The sequence below is a fragment of the Cryphonectria parasitica genome (genome assembly GCF_011745365.1).
Source record: "Cryphonectria parasitica EP155 unplaced genomic scaffold M406scaffold_5, whole genome shotgun sequence".
Classification (NCBI taxonomy): Eukaryota; Fungi; Ascomycota; class Sordariomycetes; order Diaporthales; family Cryphonectriaceae; genus Cryphonectria; species Cryphonectria parasitica.
In genome coordinates, this window is record NW_024468913.1 from 927,808 (window position 1) to 944,915 (window position 17,108).

At 54.8% G+C, this 17,108-nt stretch overlaps 6 protein-coding genes across 6 annotated transcripts; 2 read left to right on the forward strand and 4 right to left on the reverse strand.

Moving 5' to 3' along the window:
• Positions 1–24: 24 nt before the first annotated feature.
• M406DRAFT_339962 (uncharacterized protein) lies at positions 25–4,037 on the forward strand (the record flags this gene model as incomplete). The annotated part of the gene is made up of 5 exons (XM_040921510.1): positions 25–133; positions 202–334; positions 439–938; positions 2,328–2,508; positions 2,669–4,037. 5 exons carry the CDS (start codon positions 25–27, stop codon positions 4,035–4,037), a joined length of 2,292 nt encoding a protein of 763 aa, XP_040775297.1.
• Positions 4,038–4,323: 286 nt separating this feature from the next.
• On the reverse strand, positions 4,324–5,856 carry M406DRAFT_356518 (B-cell receptor-associated 31-like protein). The gene is made up of 4 exons (XM_040923465.1): positions 5,657–5,856; positions 5,499–5,584; positions 5,271–5,420; positions 4,324–5,118 (listed from the first exon to the last, which is right to left on the reverse strand). Exons 1-4 carry the CDS (start codon positions 5,675–5,677, stop codon positions 4,749–4,751), a joined length of 627 nt encoding a protein of 208 aa, XP_040775298.1. The 5' UTR covers positions 5,678–5,856; the 3' UTR covers positions 4,324–4,748.
• Positions 5,857–6,370: 514 nt separating this feature from the next.
• Positions 6,371–7,265, reverse strand: M406DRAFT_356519 (uncharacterized protein). Its single transcript, XM_040923466.1, has one exon. It carries the CDS (start codon positions 7,256–7,258, stop codon positions 6,581–6,583), a length of 678 nt encoding a protein of 225 aa, XP_040775299.1. The 5' UTR covers positions 7,259–7,265; the 3' UTR covers positions 6,371–6,580.
• Positions 7,266–8,641: 1,376 nt separating this feature from the next.
• M406DRAFT_91631 (uncharacterized protein) lies at positions 8,642–10,020 on the reverse strand. The gene is made up of 2 exons (XM_040926208.1): positions 9,832–10,020; positions 8,642–9,706 (listed from the first exon to the last, which is right to left on the reverse strand). Exons 1-2 carry the CDS (start codon positions 9,984–9,986, stop codon positions 8,776–8,778), a joined length of 1,086 nt encoding a protein of 361 aa, XP_040775300.1. The 5' UTR covers positions 9,987–10,020; the 3' UTR covers positions 8,642–8,775.
• A 1,806-nt stretch (positions 10,021–11,826) lies between these two features.
• Positions 11,827–13,809, forward strand: M406DRAFT_291390 (Actin/actin-like protein). The gene is made up of 2 exons (XM_040918963.1): positions 11,827–12,002; positions 12,081–13,809. The coding sequence occupies exons 1-2, from the start codon at positions 11,945–11,947 to the stop codon at positions 13,430–13,432; spliced, it is 1,410 nt and encodes a 469-aa protein (XP_040775301.1). The 5' UTR covers positions 11,827–11,944; the 3' UTR covers positions 13,433–13,809.
• Positions 13,810–13,875: 66 nt separating this feature from the next.
• On the reverse strand, positions 13,876–15,458 carry M406DRAFT_71110 (uncharacterized protein; the record flags this gene model as incomplete). The annotated part of the gene is made up of 3 exons (XM_040925395.1): positions 13,876–15,003; positions 15,077–15,187; positions 15,282–15,458. The coding sequence occupies 3 exons, from the start codon at positions 15,456–15,458 to the stop codon at positions 13,876–13,878; spliced, it is 1,416 nt and encodes a 471-aa protein (XP_040775302.1).
• Positions 15,459–17,108: the final 1,650 nt, after the last annotated feature.

Below are 17,108 nucleotides of genomic sequence, written 5' to 3' on the forward strand. Positions count from 1 at the left end.
CAACCAGCTAGTGTGTCAAGAATCATGGGTGCCTCAGCGACGCCCACCGCAGAAAACATTACCCTGGCGGAATTTCAGAAGGCCCTTGGCCGATACGAGCAGATGATAGATGCAGTATCTGTCTCAAAGGGTGGTAAGCTCTGTCACACGCATGCATATCGTGGTGGGTAGAGAGAGAACAACGGGCTGACCAATCGGCAGCGAAACCGGGCCAAAAGACGCTCGCAGAACTGGACCGATATCGATATGTGGAGGCACCGAAGCTCTTCTCGCTGGCCAAGCCCACGCAGACCATGCGACTTGATCACGTCAAAACTTTAGTTGAGTGGAAGCTGTATGCACTTCTCTGCCTGACTATAGCGTGCTTTATTTGTGGCGCAGATGAATCGGGCGTGAATGCGGTCTGTAGTCCCAATGTACATGCTGATGATTACCTAGAAAACATGGGACGTTTCGACCAACTCTATTGAAGCTTGTGTCATCCAACGATGAGTCGTTTGTTGAAGATACGGTCAAGAGCGCAGTGGGCTCATATTTGCAGAAGAAGGACGCATCGGCGGCTGTTGGCATCTTAACGAATCTGAAAGGAATCGGACCAGCCACAGCATCCCTTCTTCTCGCAATATACGACCCGGAGAAGGTCATCTTCTTCGCGGACGAGGCCTTCTACTGGCTCTGCTGCAATGGCAGCCGAAGTCCCATCAAGTACAACGCGAAGGAGTACAAGCAACTCGACCAGAGCTCACACGATCTGGTCGGTCGGCTCCATGTGAAGGCAGTGGACGTAGAACGGGTCGCCTACGTACTGATGAACGAGTCCGACTCGAGTCCACGGACGGAAGAGCCAGCACTGGTCAAAAAGAAGGTGGCGAAGACGGACTCAGCTGCCCCTGCCAAGAGGAAGCAAGACACAGTTGTAGATGGCGCACCCGCTCCCCGTCGATCTAAAAGAGGCAAGAAAAATGCTTGAGTTGCATTAGTTAGCGACAAGACTTCCAGTATCGAAGCAGTCCAGGCCTACTACCAACACAAGAGCCCCTCCTTGGTATCGCAACGTCTCTACACACAGTAACCCAAACGCTCCATTGGGATGAGATCGACACGTCATACGACATCGGCCAGGATTGAGTACTCGCTTTACTCTGTACAGCGGACCTCCGTCGGATATTCTTCTCGGACCAAACGGACCACCAGTGCAGCGGCAGAGCAATATGCGTCTTGTCCGCCCTTGGGTAGCGTTTCTGTGCCGCTGTGTTGAAAAGTTCCGAGCGGGGCAGCTTACCTGTCGGCCGCTGAGCCCGTGGCCTGAAATTGAAAGCCCTAGCGCCGGACACGGGTGGTATGAATGCCGATTTATTAATCTCCTCGGACAGAACGATACTTTCATGGCTATGCTTTTTCAGCTCGAATGAGAGAAACACCTTTGAAGGCATCCGGAAGGTGGTATGGGGTACTGGCTCCAGAATTTCACCACTGGACACGACAATAATGTGGCAAGATCGCCTGCAGAAGCCCCAGTCGATCAATTCGATTTCTAGGACCGGTGAATGCGGCATTGATAGTATGATGTGTGCATAGCGTCACATATAGGCCTGAACGGCTGGCCACATTGTGCATATTGCAGGGCGTTCCCCAGCCTCTGGGAGTCTTCCCCGCAACAGAGTCTACACTGGTTCGTTCTGTCTTGGCAGTTCGTCCGCTCGGCTGGATGCACTTAAGGTTCAGCCTCACGCAACTGGATCAAGCAGTTATCGGACTTTGGAAGGTACCCTGTCCAAAGAGTTCGCATTCGGCAAGACGGCCCGACAGCAGGCTCGTTAGGTGGACATTCAACAATGCAAGGATCCCCATTGGGTTCCTGGCTGCGTCTTTGCCCAGCATTAGCCATGCAGCCGGTCAAGGCAGTCTTAAATTCTTTCACATGCTTCAGAGAACCTTTGGGGTGGGAGAGAAGAGGACGACGGCAGCCAGAGCCCCAGACTGCCTGCTCAATGCCCAATAGATCTACGACCTTGCATGGGTCCTGTACAACTGAGACATACATGAAGGGGATCTCAACGTTCCGGATTCGCCCTTTTTCTTTTCATTGGAAGCAGGCAATGGCGCTCCCTGTGGGCGTCAACGGAATTGCCAGTGTATGTGGAGGGATGGTAGGGGTAGGGGGGGGGTGCTCCTGCTCTCGGTAATCCCAGCGTAAGAATTATTGATATGTAGCTAGATATACCGCAGTCGAGCGGAACGGTCATCTCGTCAACTCCATATGACGTTGCAGATACAGACAAGTATCCTGCCACAAAAGCCCAGAACCATGAACACACCGCCTGAAGACGAGGTACTATCCCTTCCTGGGATGCTGGCTAAAATCAAGGAGGACCTTCTCCTTGGAAACGAAGCTGCTCTCACAAGGTCATGGGAACGACTGCTCCATCAGCTTAGGGAGGAAGTCAAGATTGTTACTGAGGGAGGCCCAAAAGGTAATATTCCTACGATCGAATTTGAGGATCTTAGGTATGTTACTCTACGACTTGAACCTCAGTATTTCTCCGTATTGTGTCCGGTTATGCATGCTGTTTCTATGCATTCCTTCACAAACTCCTGTTCTTCCGTCGTTCTCTTTTTCTTAACACCTTTTTAGGATGTTATTTTAACGTCGAGGCTTAAACATTAGTATTCCTACCAGGGCGGAACCCTTCCTGGAGAGTCTCAAGACAGAGGGAGCAGCAGTGATCCACCACATTGTTTCCGAGGATGAAGCAGGGACATGGACTGAGAGTTTGGACGAGTACCTTCGCTATAATCCTCATACGAAAGTCTCCCCGCCAGAACACCCGGAGGTGTACGAGCTCTTCTGGAGCCTGGCTCAGCTGAGCGCTCGAGCTCATCCCAATATGCTTGCGGCCCAGAAGATCCTCATGGGTCACTGCTGGAAGCATACCGCCGCCTCTGGATCTACAGCAGCCTCGACCAATCATCCCGTGGTTTATGCTGATCAACTTCGGTTCATCTGTGACTGCTGCTCTGGACCACCACCAGCAGAAACCTCTCTTTCGACGATCAGTGCGCAAGTGGACGGTGGCAGTGTCGAGAGGTGGGAAGAAGATGGCTCTCATGGGCACCCGAAAACCAGGACATACCACAAAATCTGGTCCGGCGAGTGGGAGGATTATGATCCATGGGACACCAGTGCCCGCCTGGCCGCCACCAGCAACCGTTCTTCCCACAGCGAGTTCGCTGGTAATGTGTTCAAGATGTTCCACGGCATGTTGGCACTCAACCCAACAGAAATCCCACCCATGCGCTTTTGCACGCTCCCACTCAAGCTGGTCACGGCATACTGGCTGCTGAGACCATTCTTCTCGCCCAAGAGGCCCCTCAGCGGAGTCAAGGGCCAGAATACAGAGGTCTTCCTGAGCCCCTCAAACTGGGCACTCGACATCCTCCAGAGCCCTGTCATCCATGGAGCACACCCGTCCCACACACAGGAAATCAACACCATCCTGCATCCTCACCTCCAGCTCGACAAGACCCTCACGCCCCTGCCGCGCCTGAAACCAGGAGACCTCGTCATCTGGCACCCAGACACCATCCACGCCGACGTCCCCTCCCCCTCCTGCACCCACACCCCCGTGCCCCAGTCCCCCTGCAGCCCGCAGCAAGACGCCACCGACGCCGCGCCCCCTCCCCTCTCGCCGTCTACATTCCTCTACATCCCCACCTGTCCGCTGACCCGGACCAACGCGCACTTCCTCGCCCGCCAGCGCAAAGCCTTCGTCCTCGGCCTGCCCGGCCCGGACTTTGCCCCGCCGCCGCATCTGCGCGGCCAGGACGGTGGTGATGATAGTATTGGCGAGACCAACCATATGGGACGGCCCGGCGTGCAGGAGGTTTATGAGGCGGGCGGGCATGCGGCTCTGCGGGCGATGGGGCTGTTGGCTTGGGATGAGGACGGGGTGGCGGAGGAGAAGGAGGGGGAGAGGGAGCTGCTGGCCATGGCGAATGGCATCCTGTTTCCCCGGGAAGGGGGGAACTTCAGATAGATATTTACCTGATAAAAGTTAGCGTTGGATGTGTGGACTTATTCAGCTAAAACTACGTATGCTTACTACTAATACATATCTAGGCAGGTCGTCATCGTAGATGCGACCTTTGCAGGAATCTCTCTGTCACTCCTTGATACTACAGGAATCTCATTGCCTCTGCCTCATGGTGCATTGTAACGAGGCGTTAGTAATACCCCCCCCCCCCCCCCAACAGTCATTTGGCCATACTTTCCAAAAGCGTAGGCAATATGATATTAATGTATGTGTATTACCTGCCGTTGTATATCGCTTCTTGAGTTCATAAAATTTAGGAACGCATAAGGTATGATACGTATTCCTCAAGATGTGGTAGACGGAGGAATGAGTCAATCAGGCGACTTGACACCATTTTCTATAAACTCAGTGTATTTGCCCAGATCAAGACATCTGAAAGCATCCCACGCCTCGGTTTCATTGGTAATTTTCGTTTGTAATCATACATCCACAACATGATGCAAGACGCCCCTTGCTTCGAATAAACCTAGCTAAGCTCTGGACCATCCTGAACGCCCTTCACAACCGTTCGCACCACGCGTTGCCTCCCGTGCAACTTCCCGCCATTTTTGTCGTCCTTCTATGCCGGAGACGGCGCAGAACATCTGCACTCTGCTAGGCCCCCACCGACGCTATCGCAAGATATCCATGCAGTGCCGTGTCGGCTAGAACAGTTTACCTGTTCTTCTTGGGCGTGCCGTCCTGCTGAGCAACCTTCTCGGTCAACTCATTGAACTCCTTGTGCAGACCGCTGGCCTGCTTCGTCAGGATCTCGATGTCCTGATCCTTCTTGGCAAGCTCCTTGCGCAGGCGGGCAATCTCGCCGGGCGAGCCGGCGGCAGCAAGCTTCTCGGCCTGCTTGGTGTTCTTGTCGGTGCCCTCGTACTGCTTGACGCGCTCCTCAAGGCGGAGCACCTCGAGGATCATGATGTAGGTGCGGTTCAAGATGAGGGAGAGGAACAGTGTAAAGCCGCACAGGTACATGTTGCGCTGAGAGTAGAACTTGCGGGCCTGCACCTCCAGGCGCTCGTGACCCATGATCTGTCTGCTGGTGGGGTAGAAAGAATTAGCTTGCTGGTGTTGTAGAAGAACGCGTTTGCCCGTTCCAAATGACTTTGTAACTGGCCTGCAAGAAAGACCAGATGATGCAAGTAGGAGTGGCTACTATTGAAAGGGAGAATTGGAGAGGACACATACGCAGCAGTGTTGCCCTCAGAAGCTTGAGAGAGCTCAACCTGGACGCGGTAGACACGGTTGACGCTGTCGATGAACAGGATAAGGATGAAGATGAAGGTGATCTTCATGCCATATTGGAGTTTCGCGACGATGGGATTCTCGGAGATGAAGCTGCATGGCAGTTAAGCGTCAGTACAGGTAGCAGACGAATGGATAGGCCAGGAGGGTTGAAGCGGGGCCATATTTTACGTGAACACCTTCCTCTTGACGGTGAAGGGAAGAGGGACAATGAGGACCACGAACAGAGCCATCTCTGCCATGAGGAGGAGGAAGACCTGTAGAGAAGCATTGTCAGCAAGCTTAGGACAACGATGCGCATTGCAATGGAAGTTGAGGCATGTGCATACCAGGCTGTAGTAGAGAGTCATCTTGAGAGAGCTTCAAGCTGGATCTTGACTTGGTGGTTCTGCTGTTGCGTGATTGTTGTTGTCGAGATCAAAACTGTGATGCAGAAATGAATTGAGAAGAAATCGAGGTAGAATATCGAGTACTTAAGAACAATCCACAGGATTGTCGGGTGCAGTCTGTCCTTAAGGGATTGATTGAAGAAGAGAAGGAAAAGCTGAGTGAGGTGGCCAGTTGTCGCCCGAGCTCGAGGTTTCTCAAGCTGGAACCAAGGTGGGAACAGGGGGGCCTCCGAATGACGCGGGCTGACTTACAACGTCATCGCCTGTGGCTTCCCCCAGCCTTGGTAAATAGAGCGCTGCCTTCGTCCATCATCGTCCACGCACGGGCCATGTGGCACTATAATTCTTTGTGAGGGGCACATTCGTGCCGGGTCTCATCACCGGCATCATTCATTCACTATTGAGCCGGCTTGTTCCAAGTGGACCTGCTGTGAACAGGGTCGTGTATTCTTTTGGATTTTAAAAGGCTTCATTCTGAAGGAAGGTATATGGCGTGAGGAACCGATTTGTACGCAAAACTGTGTTTCGAGAAGTCACCCACAGGAAGAGCAGACACTCTTGAGAATTCTGGAAACCCAACACTGTAGATCACTACAGTTGAAAAAGGAAGACATCTTGGGAGAATCCATTCACCTAACACAGCTGCAGAGCATTCATAGTGTCAAATGTATATATTCGCTGTGATCCCCCCAAAAGAATCCCGAGACACCCAACTCCAAGCTTTTAGATCCATCGCAAAAGAACCTCTTTGAGTACATTCCATCCATGTCCCATCTTTGCGAAAGAAAGAAAAGACACAAGAGAAAGAAGAAGAAGAGACAAGGAAAATAATAATAATAGTAACAATTATGGAAATCCTCTCCTTCAGCTGTAGAATTGAGACTTTTGAAAGCTCTCGGCACTGATATCCCCAGGTTTGCCGACCGGGACAGGCACCTTCTCCGGCTCGGCGGCTTCCTTGTGAACGGCGCTGGTGATGCTGCTCGTCAGGGAATTCGCCCTGCTGCTGTCGACCGACGCGGTGGCCTTGATGGCAGCCACCGGCTTCCTCGCGATCTCCAGGAACGTAGACGGCAGGTAGCCCATCCGGCCGTCCCTCGCACGACACCTCCACCAGTCGCTCGGGTTGCCCAGCGGGTCTGTCTTGCTCAGCACGGCCACGAGGTCACCCTTCTTGACCTCCAGGTCGACACCCTGCACCACGGCATCGCCGCGGGACTCGGGCGAGAAGTCCCACAGCACGCGGCAGAACTCGAGCTTGGCCGGGTCGAGAGGCTGTGCCTGCATCTGTCGCCTCCGCTCCTCCTCCTCGTGCGATGCGGCCATGGACCGGACCATCTTGGTCATCAGGTATGGCAGCCCGAAGGCGAAGAGGAGGAAGAAGATGAGTGGTTTTCGGCTCGGCTTGGCGGGCGCAGAACCGGGTGGTCCTTCTACGTGTCGGCCCTCGAATCTCGCAAACGAGGCTGGTGTGAGTGCCATAGCGTCGGCTGGAGGCGGTCGGCCTGTGATCTTTGCGATGAGCGTCCTTATCCACCGCATGAGCGTGTAGATACCCAGAACCTGGCCCAGGGTGTCGCGCAGGTTCCCGAACTGTTCGGCCACTGCTACCACCGCTGTATCTGAATGTCAGCACCAGAACTGGTGATTTTCCCTCCAAGGACGAAGATGGGAGTGGGCCTGGATAACGCATACCATAGAAGCTCGAATGTGTCGTCATATAAGTGCTCTCCAGCATCTGTGCAAAGCCACCAAACGCACCCACGATCCCCTCCAGGACCTGGAACGTCGCCTGGGTGCTCTGATTCACTCTGTTGGTCAGGCTTTCCGGGTTATTTGGGTCGCCAGGCATGCCTCCCATGCCGCCCCCATACATGCCGCCGCCATAGCCTCCCATGGGACGGTATCCACCGTATCCGCCGTACATGCCGCCACCGAGGCCTCCATAGCCTCCATAGCTACCGTATGTCGAGCCGTAGGGGGAGTAGGACGAGTATGTGGAGGGATATGCACCGCCGTAGGAGTTATAGCCTGGCGCTCCTAGTCTGCTATATGCCGCGGCGTTCTGGTTGACCGAGGTGGACAGGGACTCGGGTCGTGGTGGTATGGCTGGAGAGGCAGCTGATGCTGTTGCAGAGGGTGTTGCTGCGGTCGTGGCTGGTGTCACGATTGCAGTTTTGCGTGTCAACTACTTATGCCGGTCTGCAAGATCTCGGATCATAATGAGCAGGACATACCTGTTGTCGCACCTGTCGCGCCTGCGCGCTCCCAGGGCTTTGGTGGAGATGCCATAGTGTGTGTGTGTGTGTGTGGTCAGCGTAAAGAAGACAGGTGCTGCTCGCTCTGCCGGTTTGCCTTCTTCAGCGATACAAAGGCAGTGCTCGTGCTCGATTTGCTGCAATGGGTGAGCACGAAGAATTAAAGTCCGTTGACTCGTCCGCCGCTCTGGCAGCACGAGTGACGAGGACGTCTTATGAGGGGGACATCGAAAAAGGGGAAAAAAAGGTTGTCGTAGAAAAGGTTGACCCGGGGAGATGAGTGAAAAGCGTTGAACGCAGCAAAAACTCATCAAAGCATCAACGGCTGACCACCAGCAGCCCATGAAAGTCCCTAGGCTCATGGGTGCCCTACCAGACCCCGGCTAGTCAATGTGCCAGTGCCTCGGTACATTGGAGTGATTTGGCGTGGGGGCCTGCTTATCTAATCCATCTTTGTGTCTCTCCTATCGCCGATTTGCATCTGACAGCAGCAGCAAAGGCTTGTCCTTCGCTCACTCGTTCTGCTTGAGAAACTCAACCTGGACGGACTTACAATGACATCCAAGTTTGATTATGCAACATTTCTTGTCGTGCAAACCCTTACAGACCATGAACGGAGGACCAAAAACACCTGGTCCAATTGTACCGGTTTCTTCGAGACAGCAATGGCAGGGTAACATAGGATTGATTGATGTATTCATGCTCCGATCCAATGCAGCAGCCTCAACACTGCCCAACTCAGTCTATGTATAATAGCCCATAGTTGAACAGGAATAATGATAAAACCCTTCTAGTGTCTCTCTAGTCCAGGCTCTGGATCTGGACCTTGATAGCGCCCGTCTTGGGATCCGCGGCCGTGTTGAAGGCCTTCAGTGCATCCTCCAGGGGGAAGCGGTGCGTGACCAACTTGGACAGATCAATGACACCGTTCTCGATAAGTCTGATAGCGCGGGGCCAAGTGTTGGAATAGCGGTACTGCAGCTGAATGTCGACCTCGCGCACGCTGGCCCTCATGAAGGCGATGTTGATTTCGTTGCGACCAACGCCGATGATGAACACCTTGCCGCCGAACCTGCAAGCCCAGATGGCCGCGTTGATACTACTCTCCACGCCGGTGCACTCGATGGCCACAGCGGGCTCGACGCCCCCAAACGTCTCGACGATCTTCTTGGCCGAGTCCTCGGCCGACAGCCTCTCGACCTTGTGCGTGATGACGCTAGGGCAGAACTCCTTGGCGAATTGGAGGCGTCCGTCGTCAATGTCGGTGATCACGATGGGGCACGCGCCCGCCGCCTTAACGCACGCCAGAGTGACCAGTCCGATGGGGCCTGCGCCGCAGATGAGCACGGGGTCACCCACCGTGATCTGGGCCCTCTTGATGCCGGCGAGCGCCACGCTCAGCGGCTCGAGCAAGGCGCCGTTCTCGTACGACATGTTGCCGATCTTGTGGCACCAGACCGCCGGGTGATTGACATAGCGCCGCAGCAGGCCGGCGACGGGTGGGGTCGACAGGAATTCAACCTTCTCGCACCCGTTATACCGGCCCGTGAGGCACGGCTCGCACGCGCCGCAGATGACGTTGGGCTCGATGGCGACGCGGTCACCCACTTTCAGATGCGTCACCGAGGGGTGCACCGCGATAACGTCTCCAGCTGACTCGTGGCCTAGAATATGGTCCCCGCCAACTATCATGGGGCCGATGCATCCTGCGTGCCAGAAGTGAATGTCCGATCTGTGATGGACGGACGAGGGAGGCAAGGGAAATTAGCTAACTGGTAAGGTCTCATCTGGGAAAGGGGTCGGATCATCTCATTTCAACATCTCTCTCTGCCTCTCTCTCTCCCCCCTCACACCTACCCACAGATTCCTGTGCTCCGGATAGCAATGGTGACCTGTCCAGGCAGCAAGTCCTCAGCACCCTTCTGCACACTCTCCACCGTTGGCTCGGCTGGGTTGATCCACAGGTCGTGAGCAGGGTTGGTGTAGACACCAATGTTGGCCTTGGTTGCCATAATGCCGGTGCCGTTCTGTGCAGGTGCGCCGTCTGTCGCCGAAGGACTCATCGCAACTGATGTGCTGGGAGGGGATGTTGAAAGAACAGAGCTGAGAGACGGGCAGGGAAGATGACTGCCAGCGAGCGGAAAGGAACCACGCAGGGCCGTTGATATGAGCGAAGGTGGGGTTCGAAGCTAGGTCGACTGTCGACTAACCAACCGTTTTGCGTGAGTTGCTACAACGAACAAAGAGCGTGTTTATAGGATAGTTATAGTAGGAATACTGTAGTAGAATTTCTGTCTTTTTTCTCTGTCTCTTCCTCTCGTGAACCGAGCGCCGTGGACAAAGTCAAGGGTCTTATAGGTGGACAGAAGAAAAGGTCTCTTGACGATCCCACGTTTCCTTCTCCAGGAGTAGGAACGGGGTGTGACCCTCGCCGTTATCGCTGCTCACGAGGACGACGCACGTCCGCGCGAGCCAATATGTAAATTATCCGCGATCCCTCTCTCCTCCCTCCCTATCCCCAAGTGGGGTTTCCAAAGAAAGAAAGGAAGTAGAAGGAGAGAAAAAGAGGGTAAGAGAGGGCAAGCGCCCTCCTAGTAGGTCAGAGACAGAGCCAGGCAAGAGGGGTTCAGAGGCCCCGCGGCTGGAACCTTCGGCAGGTTGCAAGCCCGACCATTCGTGGGGTGGTGCCTGTACAATGATCTCATTCCCGCGCCAATCACGGTATGTTGGAACGTTGGCAAATGCGGCCCTAAACGGGGGGACGGGTTCCAGCGTCCCGTTGATCCGCAATTTTATGACTACTACTGTTGTTACTTGCTGAACTGCTGGCTTGGATCAAACCCTGAAGAGACTTAATACAGACAACTTGAGTAATTATGTCGCATCCAGCCCGCAGGTCCTTCCATCGAGAATCACGATTCATGAGAAAGATGCACGAATCGCATGGCGTGCAGGTGAGGCAATGAAGCATTTCTATATAGTGTGTTACCGTCTTGTTGCCTTAACCACCTAAGAACATCGTCGGTCCATTCCTTTTCGTTTGCCCGCCGTCGTAGAAAGGAGGGAGCAAGGGCGAGTGCTGCCCTCTTCCTTCGAGGTGGACAAGAGCGAGAGCTGGGATGCCGCCGTATCCGCATCGTGCGAACGACGCGTTTGTTATACTTTGTACCAGAGTACCACGAGTAGTAGGAGGACTCGGGTCGTAAAATCCTCTACCATGATAATGCCCCTTATCCTGAAAAGCCTGGGGGTGGATCTTCTGTTCATCTCACCCCGCCGGCCCTGTTTGCGGCACTTTGGACCGGCCCCGCGAAGTCGGAGTGGAGAGACGATCATGCCGCTTCTATCCGCTGTAGCCCGACATGCCTTGATAGGCGGAGTGTTCTTGTCTTTTTTTTGGTCTCTTTCTTTGTCTCTTTTTTTTTTTCTCCCCCTCGGGTAGGGCTCTGTCATAGAATCGTGGTTGTGAGATAAGCCCACTGGAGATGCCCTATCAGAGTAATTCCGAGGAAGAAATGATGGTGGAAGGTTGGTGCTTTCTCAGATTGGCTGGTTCATCTCTTCCCTGCTTTGTTAATGTATCCAGCCCCGTGACAATAAGATCTCTCTCCCAGAGGTGTTTTATTTTATTTTATATATACTTGACAAGTAATGGCATATGATGCATGGCTGACCCTTTGTCTTTCTGATATGACAGTATCTGACCTGGAATTTTCAGGCTTCACAGGATGTCAGGGTTAGGGGTAGAACGGGAGTCTTAGTCATCCATCTTTCTTTTAGGCAGTGGCATCCACCAGCAGCAGTGAGCTTGTGAGCCTCTTGCAGAAAGAGCTTCGGACCTCCACGACGCGACTGGACGCGGTTTGGGCTCCTCCACACTACAAGTATCTCACCAGCCTCATCCTCCCATCAAGCAGTCCATTGTTATCTATTCAATTAGTCAACACAATACACAAAGAACTCAGGCACAATGGCTGCCCAACAGCCACTCTCATCGGCGCAACAGCCAGCTGATGTCTACGGCGGTGGTAAGTTCAAATTCCTGCGCAGCCGCATTGTTACTGTTTTCGGTCCAGCCTACTAATCTTCTCTCTTCTGCTGCCAAGATGAGGTCTCTGCGCTCGTTCTCGATCCAGGATACTGCAACACACGCGCCGGGTTCGCTGGCGAGGATGTCCCCAAATGCGTCCTGCCCTCCTTCTACAGCCACATTGGTGACCGTAATCTGTTCGGCGACGAGGTCATACGGCCCCGCGAGAACCTCGAGCTGCGCAACTACATGAATACTAAGTCAGAGGTGGAGGACTGGGATATTGCTGCCAGCCTGTGGGAGAACATGCTCGTCAAGCGCCTGAACCCCCCCACCGAGACCCCTCCTGCGAAAAACGGCCTCAACGACCCGGCAGAACCAAAGGATGGCGAGGGCGATGTGAACATGGAGGATGTGGAAGCACAAGAGCTGGAGGAGAAGGCGCTGTACGAGAACCCGGTGCTGCTGACGGAGCCTGCGACGAACCCCTCCAAGAAGCGCGAGAAGGCCATTGAGGTCGTCTTCGAGAACTGGGGCACGCCTGCCTTTTGGCTGAGCAGGACGCCTGTGCTGGCCGCCTTCGCCGCGGGCAAGGCGACGGCGCTGGTGGTGGAGGTCGGCGGCTCCAACACGTCGGTTACCGCGGTGCACGATGGCATGACACTGAAGAAGTCAGCCGTCCAGAGCCCCGTCGGCGGCCTGTGGCTGTCACATCAGATCCGCGCTATGTGGGAGACAAACGAGCCCAAGATCGAGGCCGTTCCCACCTACATGATCGAGAACAAGACCCCCGTCGACGCTGGCCAGCCGGCCAACGCGCGTCTGAAGAAGTTCCCCTTCGCCATCCACGATTCATTCCGGCTGTACGAGGAGGAGCGGCTGATGACCGAGTTCAAGGAATCGGTCATAGAAGTGTGGAAGGGTCCAGGCCGATACGCCAGCCCAGGCAACGAGGACTATATCAAGTCACAGCCGGGCCGCGTCTTCGAGATGCCCGACGGCTACAACCAGATGTGGCGCGAGCAGCGATACAAGGCGGCCGAGGGCATGTGGGACGAGGCGCTGGCCTACACGACGGTACCCGAGGAGTGGCGCTTGACTAAGAACCAGACCATCCCCGGCCTGATTACGCAGTGCCTGAACCAGGTCGATGTCGACCTGCGTGGCCACCTTCTGGGCAATATCGTCGTCACCGGCGCGACGAGCCTGCTCAATGGGTTCAACGACCGGCTGAATAACGAGCTTACCACCATGTACAGCGGAGCCAAGATCAGGATCCATGCGGCGGGTCTCACCAGTGAGCGCCGCTTTGGTTCCTGGGTCGGCGGCAGTATCCTGGGCAGCCTGGGCAGCTTCCACCAGATGTGGATCTCGCGGAAGGAGTACGAGGAGAACGGGGCTGGTATTGTGGAGAAGAGGTGCAAGTAGGGGACTGATCTTACCTTCCTAGCAATACTTCAGGGTGCCGATAATGCCATGTTGCGAAGTGGGTTCTGAGATGGGTGACGGGGTTTGGACGTGGCTTAATAGATGGCCGAAGAGGGCGCCCGGCTAAATTTGTCGAGGAAGAGTGGCAGCTTTCGATGTATGACCACTCCGTGTGTCGACAGAACGTAGGATCGTTGAAGGGGTGGGGGGCGGGTTTCACGCTGCCAAAAATTGGGAGGGAAAAAGGCGTCTGGAGTTGGTAGAGACGGGTCGTCGACTGACGACACAAACACGCACACGCAGGAGCGGGTGGTTCGGGCGGCTCGGCGATGGCTGCATTTGTATACTACAACACAATACCAAATTGATTGTCCAGTATTCCAATGATGGAGCAGCGTGTAGCAAATGACAGACCCTTCCTTGTTGAGACTGGCATGACCTATCTACCAACCATTCCACCTTTCCCACACATCCACAACCTCATCCTCCTTGCCTGCCCTGCGGCTGTCTACCACAAGGTAGTGATCATATCCCGCTCCAGCAATACAAGAATGATTCGGCCAGACCCTCACCCTCTGCCCAAACCGCAACGGCACCTCGGCCTCCTTCTCCCCCTTCCACACCAGCATGCCATGCTCCTGGCTAATCCTGCCCACCTGCCACCCGCCATGCACAGCCGGAAACGCTGCCGGCGCCGGGTCCAGCCCTGCCAGCGCCGCATCCCCCCACGGCATCACCAGGCCCCAGCCGCTATAGTGGCCCGCCCCATCCTCCTTGCACGGCTCGCGGCCCAGAGCAAGAGACCCGGCGTTGATCAGCGCCTCGCCCGTCCCGCCCTCGCCGCGCCCAGCGTAGAGCGAGGCCACCTCCGCCAGCACGCTGACGCCGATGGAGGAGCTGCTCAGCAGCGTGTTGTCGCGGGCATGGGTGGCGAGCTGTTGGAGGTCGAGGGTGGGGTACACGCCGGCGTGGACCTCGAGCGTGAGGCCGGCGCCTTCTCCGTCTTCTCCCTTTAACTGCTGGAGGAGGGTCGAAAGGCTTGCCACGTGCTGCGCTGTTGGGTCCTTTGCGGTAGAGGCTACTGCTGCCGCCGTCGTGGTCTCGATATCAGGGTGCTGTAGCGCTGTGGCCGTCGGCGTGGCGCCCACAGAGAGCACGAGGGCGTGGCCGGGGCTGAGGGCGCGCACGTCGGCTGCGACATCCCGCAGGGTGCCGAACTCGACGCTCAGGTAGGCGAGGGCATGCCAGTCGGCACGTGTGTAGTAGGACTGGCCGGCGTGGGCGTACAGGCCGTGCAGGCTGCAGTGGCCGGCTTGCTCGGCGTCGAGGACGGCGCGGAGCAGGGCGTGGTAGGTCGGGGAGCCGCGGACGACGCCGGCGCGGCGGGACTCGACGTCGATCTTGAGGAAGATCTGGGGCTTGTTGCCGCCTGCTTGCGAAGTGAGTGGGCCAAGGAGGGCGACCTGGTCTGGGTGGTCCAGCATGAGTGAGACGGTGTCTGGGCCGAGGGTGGTGGAGATTGTGGCTAGGCGGGACATGATGGATGGGTAGATGGGGAAAGAATACAAGACCTTGGGTTTTGAGGAAGTGATCAGTCAAAAGTCTCGCATGGTGAGCCTGTAGGAAGAGGGTAGGTTCACTCACGTTGACCTTGCGGCCTTTGCTCTGGAACTCCTGCAGCAGGGGAGTGATCTTCTCTGCCTCGAGGATCGTGGACACGATAATATTGGCTGGCGAGTTGGGGTCCTCGCCGACCTGAAGCCTCGTGAGTTCAACAGTCTGAGTGTTACAATAATCTGTCAGTCATTATTTCGAGTGGACTTCTCTTTGGATATGTTGGAGGCCTGACCTTGTGCGTCTTAATGTGAGCTCGCCATCCGATGCCATTCTTCTCAGCAGCATCCATCATTTGCTGGCAATTGACCTCGAGCTTGGCCAGGTCTAGCACGATGCTGGGCGTTGGCACATCGTGAAGGGTCTTGCCCACCAAACGCTCCTTGAGCGTGGCTGCTGCGTTGGAAGGCATCTCGTCTATACTGGAATGCTCTTGTGCAGAGTCTCGTTGCCTGCTATCAAGACAGTATGACAACAGCAAGTAATCTATAAGACGTCTAATTTATTAGTATAAGGATGTTGCAGGAGAGGCTATCCTATCGGCTGAGCGTGTCTCATTTATTGGAATAACGTTGCTGTCAAATTTTCAAGATGCCCAATTTGCGGCATCTTGTCTCTATTACTGTAATTCTATGTGCTGAGTTGTCTCCCTATAAATTGCCTGTTCCAGGACGACATCGGACGCTGTCGTCAGGGCAAGTCCCCACTGGGAACGCTAAGGGCGCGCCAACACGTCGACTCTTGACACTCGGACATTGACAAGTCCGTCCGTGTACACTGTACTATCTCATGACTAATATCACCATTTAAAGAGAGGCCATTAAATATTAAAAAGGAGGAATATTTTATACTATAGCAATTCTTGTCATTGCCCAGTCTTGAAGATCAGGTGAGGGGTCCAGCCCTAGGAGGTCGGTTCACCAGGAAGGAAAACAAGAAACTGGACTTTGGCGAATTGCCATAACGTCAAAACTGACGATGGGAAAATCAACACTTCAACAAAAATAAGGGTATGAAAACTCTAAGTTGAAAGACAAAAGCTTGACTTGACAAGGACATAGAACTTCTGGCCTAATGGTAGTAGAAGTGGTGAGTGAAAGTGCCCAGCAGTACCATCGAAGTGCCAGACACCTTTACCAGATTATACACTTCAGCCATTCCCATATCAGCAACTTTCCATGTTTGCATCACATTGTTTTCGAATAAGCATGTGCAAATCAAGAAAATAAGCAGGCCATTCTGAACATGACTGGTGTATGGATTCCAAAACTTCTATTACCTTGAGAAAGTTTTTATTTTGGCATGTGTTGCTTTCAAAATGCTTTCACCCCTAGAGAAAGGCTGCAGTCACGACGAGCCGTCGAGTCACTTACTGATATAAAGTCTAACAGAGTTCAAGTTGGAGCACAGTGACATATGCTATAGTAATCACTGCTACTTCAATTGCTGGCGGGCGGCAAGCTGGCCTTCCCCCACTAAGACAGGCTGCCCCACTTATCGCTGGCTACTGTCAATCAGTTGTGGTCAGGTACGTACCGGCCCTGGCCCCCGCCCCTAGGCTCTAGCGTGGAGGTCACTTCGCGCTCCTCTGGCCCAACCAACGCCTATGGGTTGCGTATCGCAAGTACGGGGCATGCACCACCGGTTGCCAGCCTAGGGACGCTCTGCAAAACCCCAACAACCTCTCCTCCGCCAACATCCTCGGCCCTCCTTTTCGAGCTGGAAATTCAGTTTCGCAAGCAGTTTCATAAGGCAATCTTTAGCGCGCGGATGAGAGAGAGAGAGACACGACACAGAGCTGTCGACCTACGCGCGACGCCGACCCGACTGTCATGAACTGACCTGACCCGACTACGACTGGCGCGACGCCGCGAAGGTGAAAGGCAGAGGAAGAAGGAAACAAGCAAAAGAAAGCAAGAAAGAGGTCAACAGAGGCATAGAAAGAGAGAGGTGGGGGGAGGAGAGACGAGCGCGACAGCTGCAGCAGCATTCAGCTCACCCTCATCCACATTACCGCACAGGCAAAACAATCGATGGCGACCGATGACGATACCCCCCGCGG

Bases quoted from the DNA above. Each gene is read 5' to 3' on its own strand.
- M406DRAFT_356518 (XM_040923465.1), bottom strand. From the start codon at position 5,677: ATGACTCTCTACTACAGCCTG. The intron at 5,585-5,656 runs GTATGCACATGC...GCTTCTCTACAG, and splicing joins TGACTCTCTACTACAGCCTG to GTCTTCCTCCTCCTCATGGC. The intron at 5,119-5,270 runs GTATGTGTCCTC...CCCCACCAGCAG, and splicing joins TCTGAGGGCAACACTGCTGC to ACAGATCATGGGTCACGAGC.
- M406DRAFT_356519 (XM_040923466.1), bottom strand. From the start codon at position 7,258: ATGCGGTGGATAAGGACGCTCATCGCAAAGATCACAGGCCGACCGCCT.
- M406DRAFT_91631 (XM_040926208.1), bottom strand. From the start codon at position 9,986: ATGGCAACCAAGGCCAACATTGGTGTCTACACCAACCCTGCTCACGAC. The intron at 9,707-9,831 runs GTAGGTGTGAGG...CGTCCATCACAG, and splicing joins CGGAGCACAGGAATCTGTGG to ATCGGACATTCACTTCTGGC.
- M406DRAFT_291390 (XM_040918963.1), top strand. From the start codon at position 11,945: ATGGCTGCCCAACAGCCACTCTCATCGGCGCAACAGCCAGCTGATGTC. The intron at 12,003-12,080 runs GTAAGTTCAAAT...TCTGCTGCCAAG, and splicing joins AGCTGATGTCTACGGCGGTG to ATGAGGTCTCTGCGCTCGTT.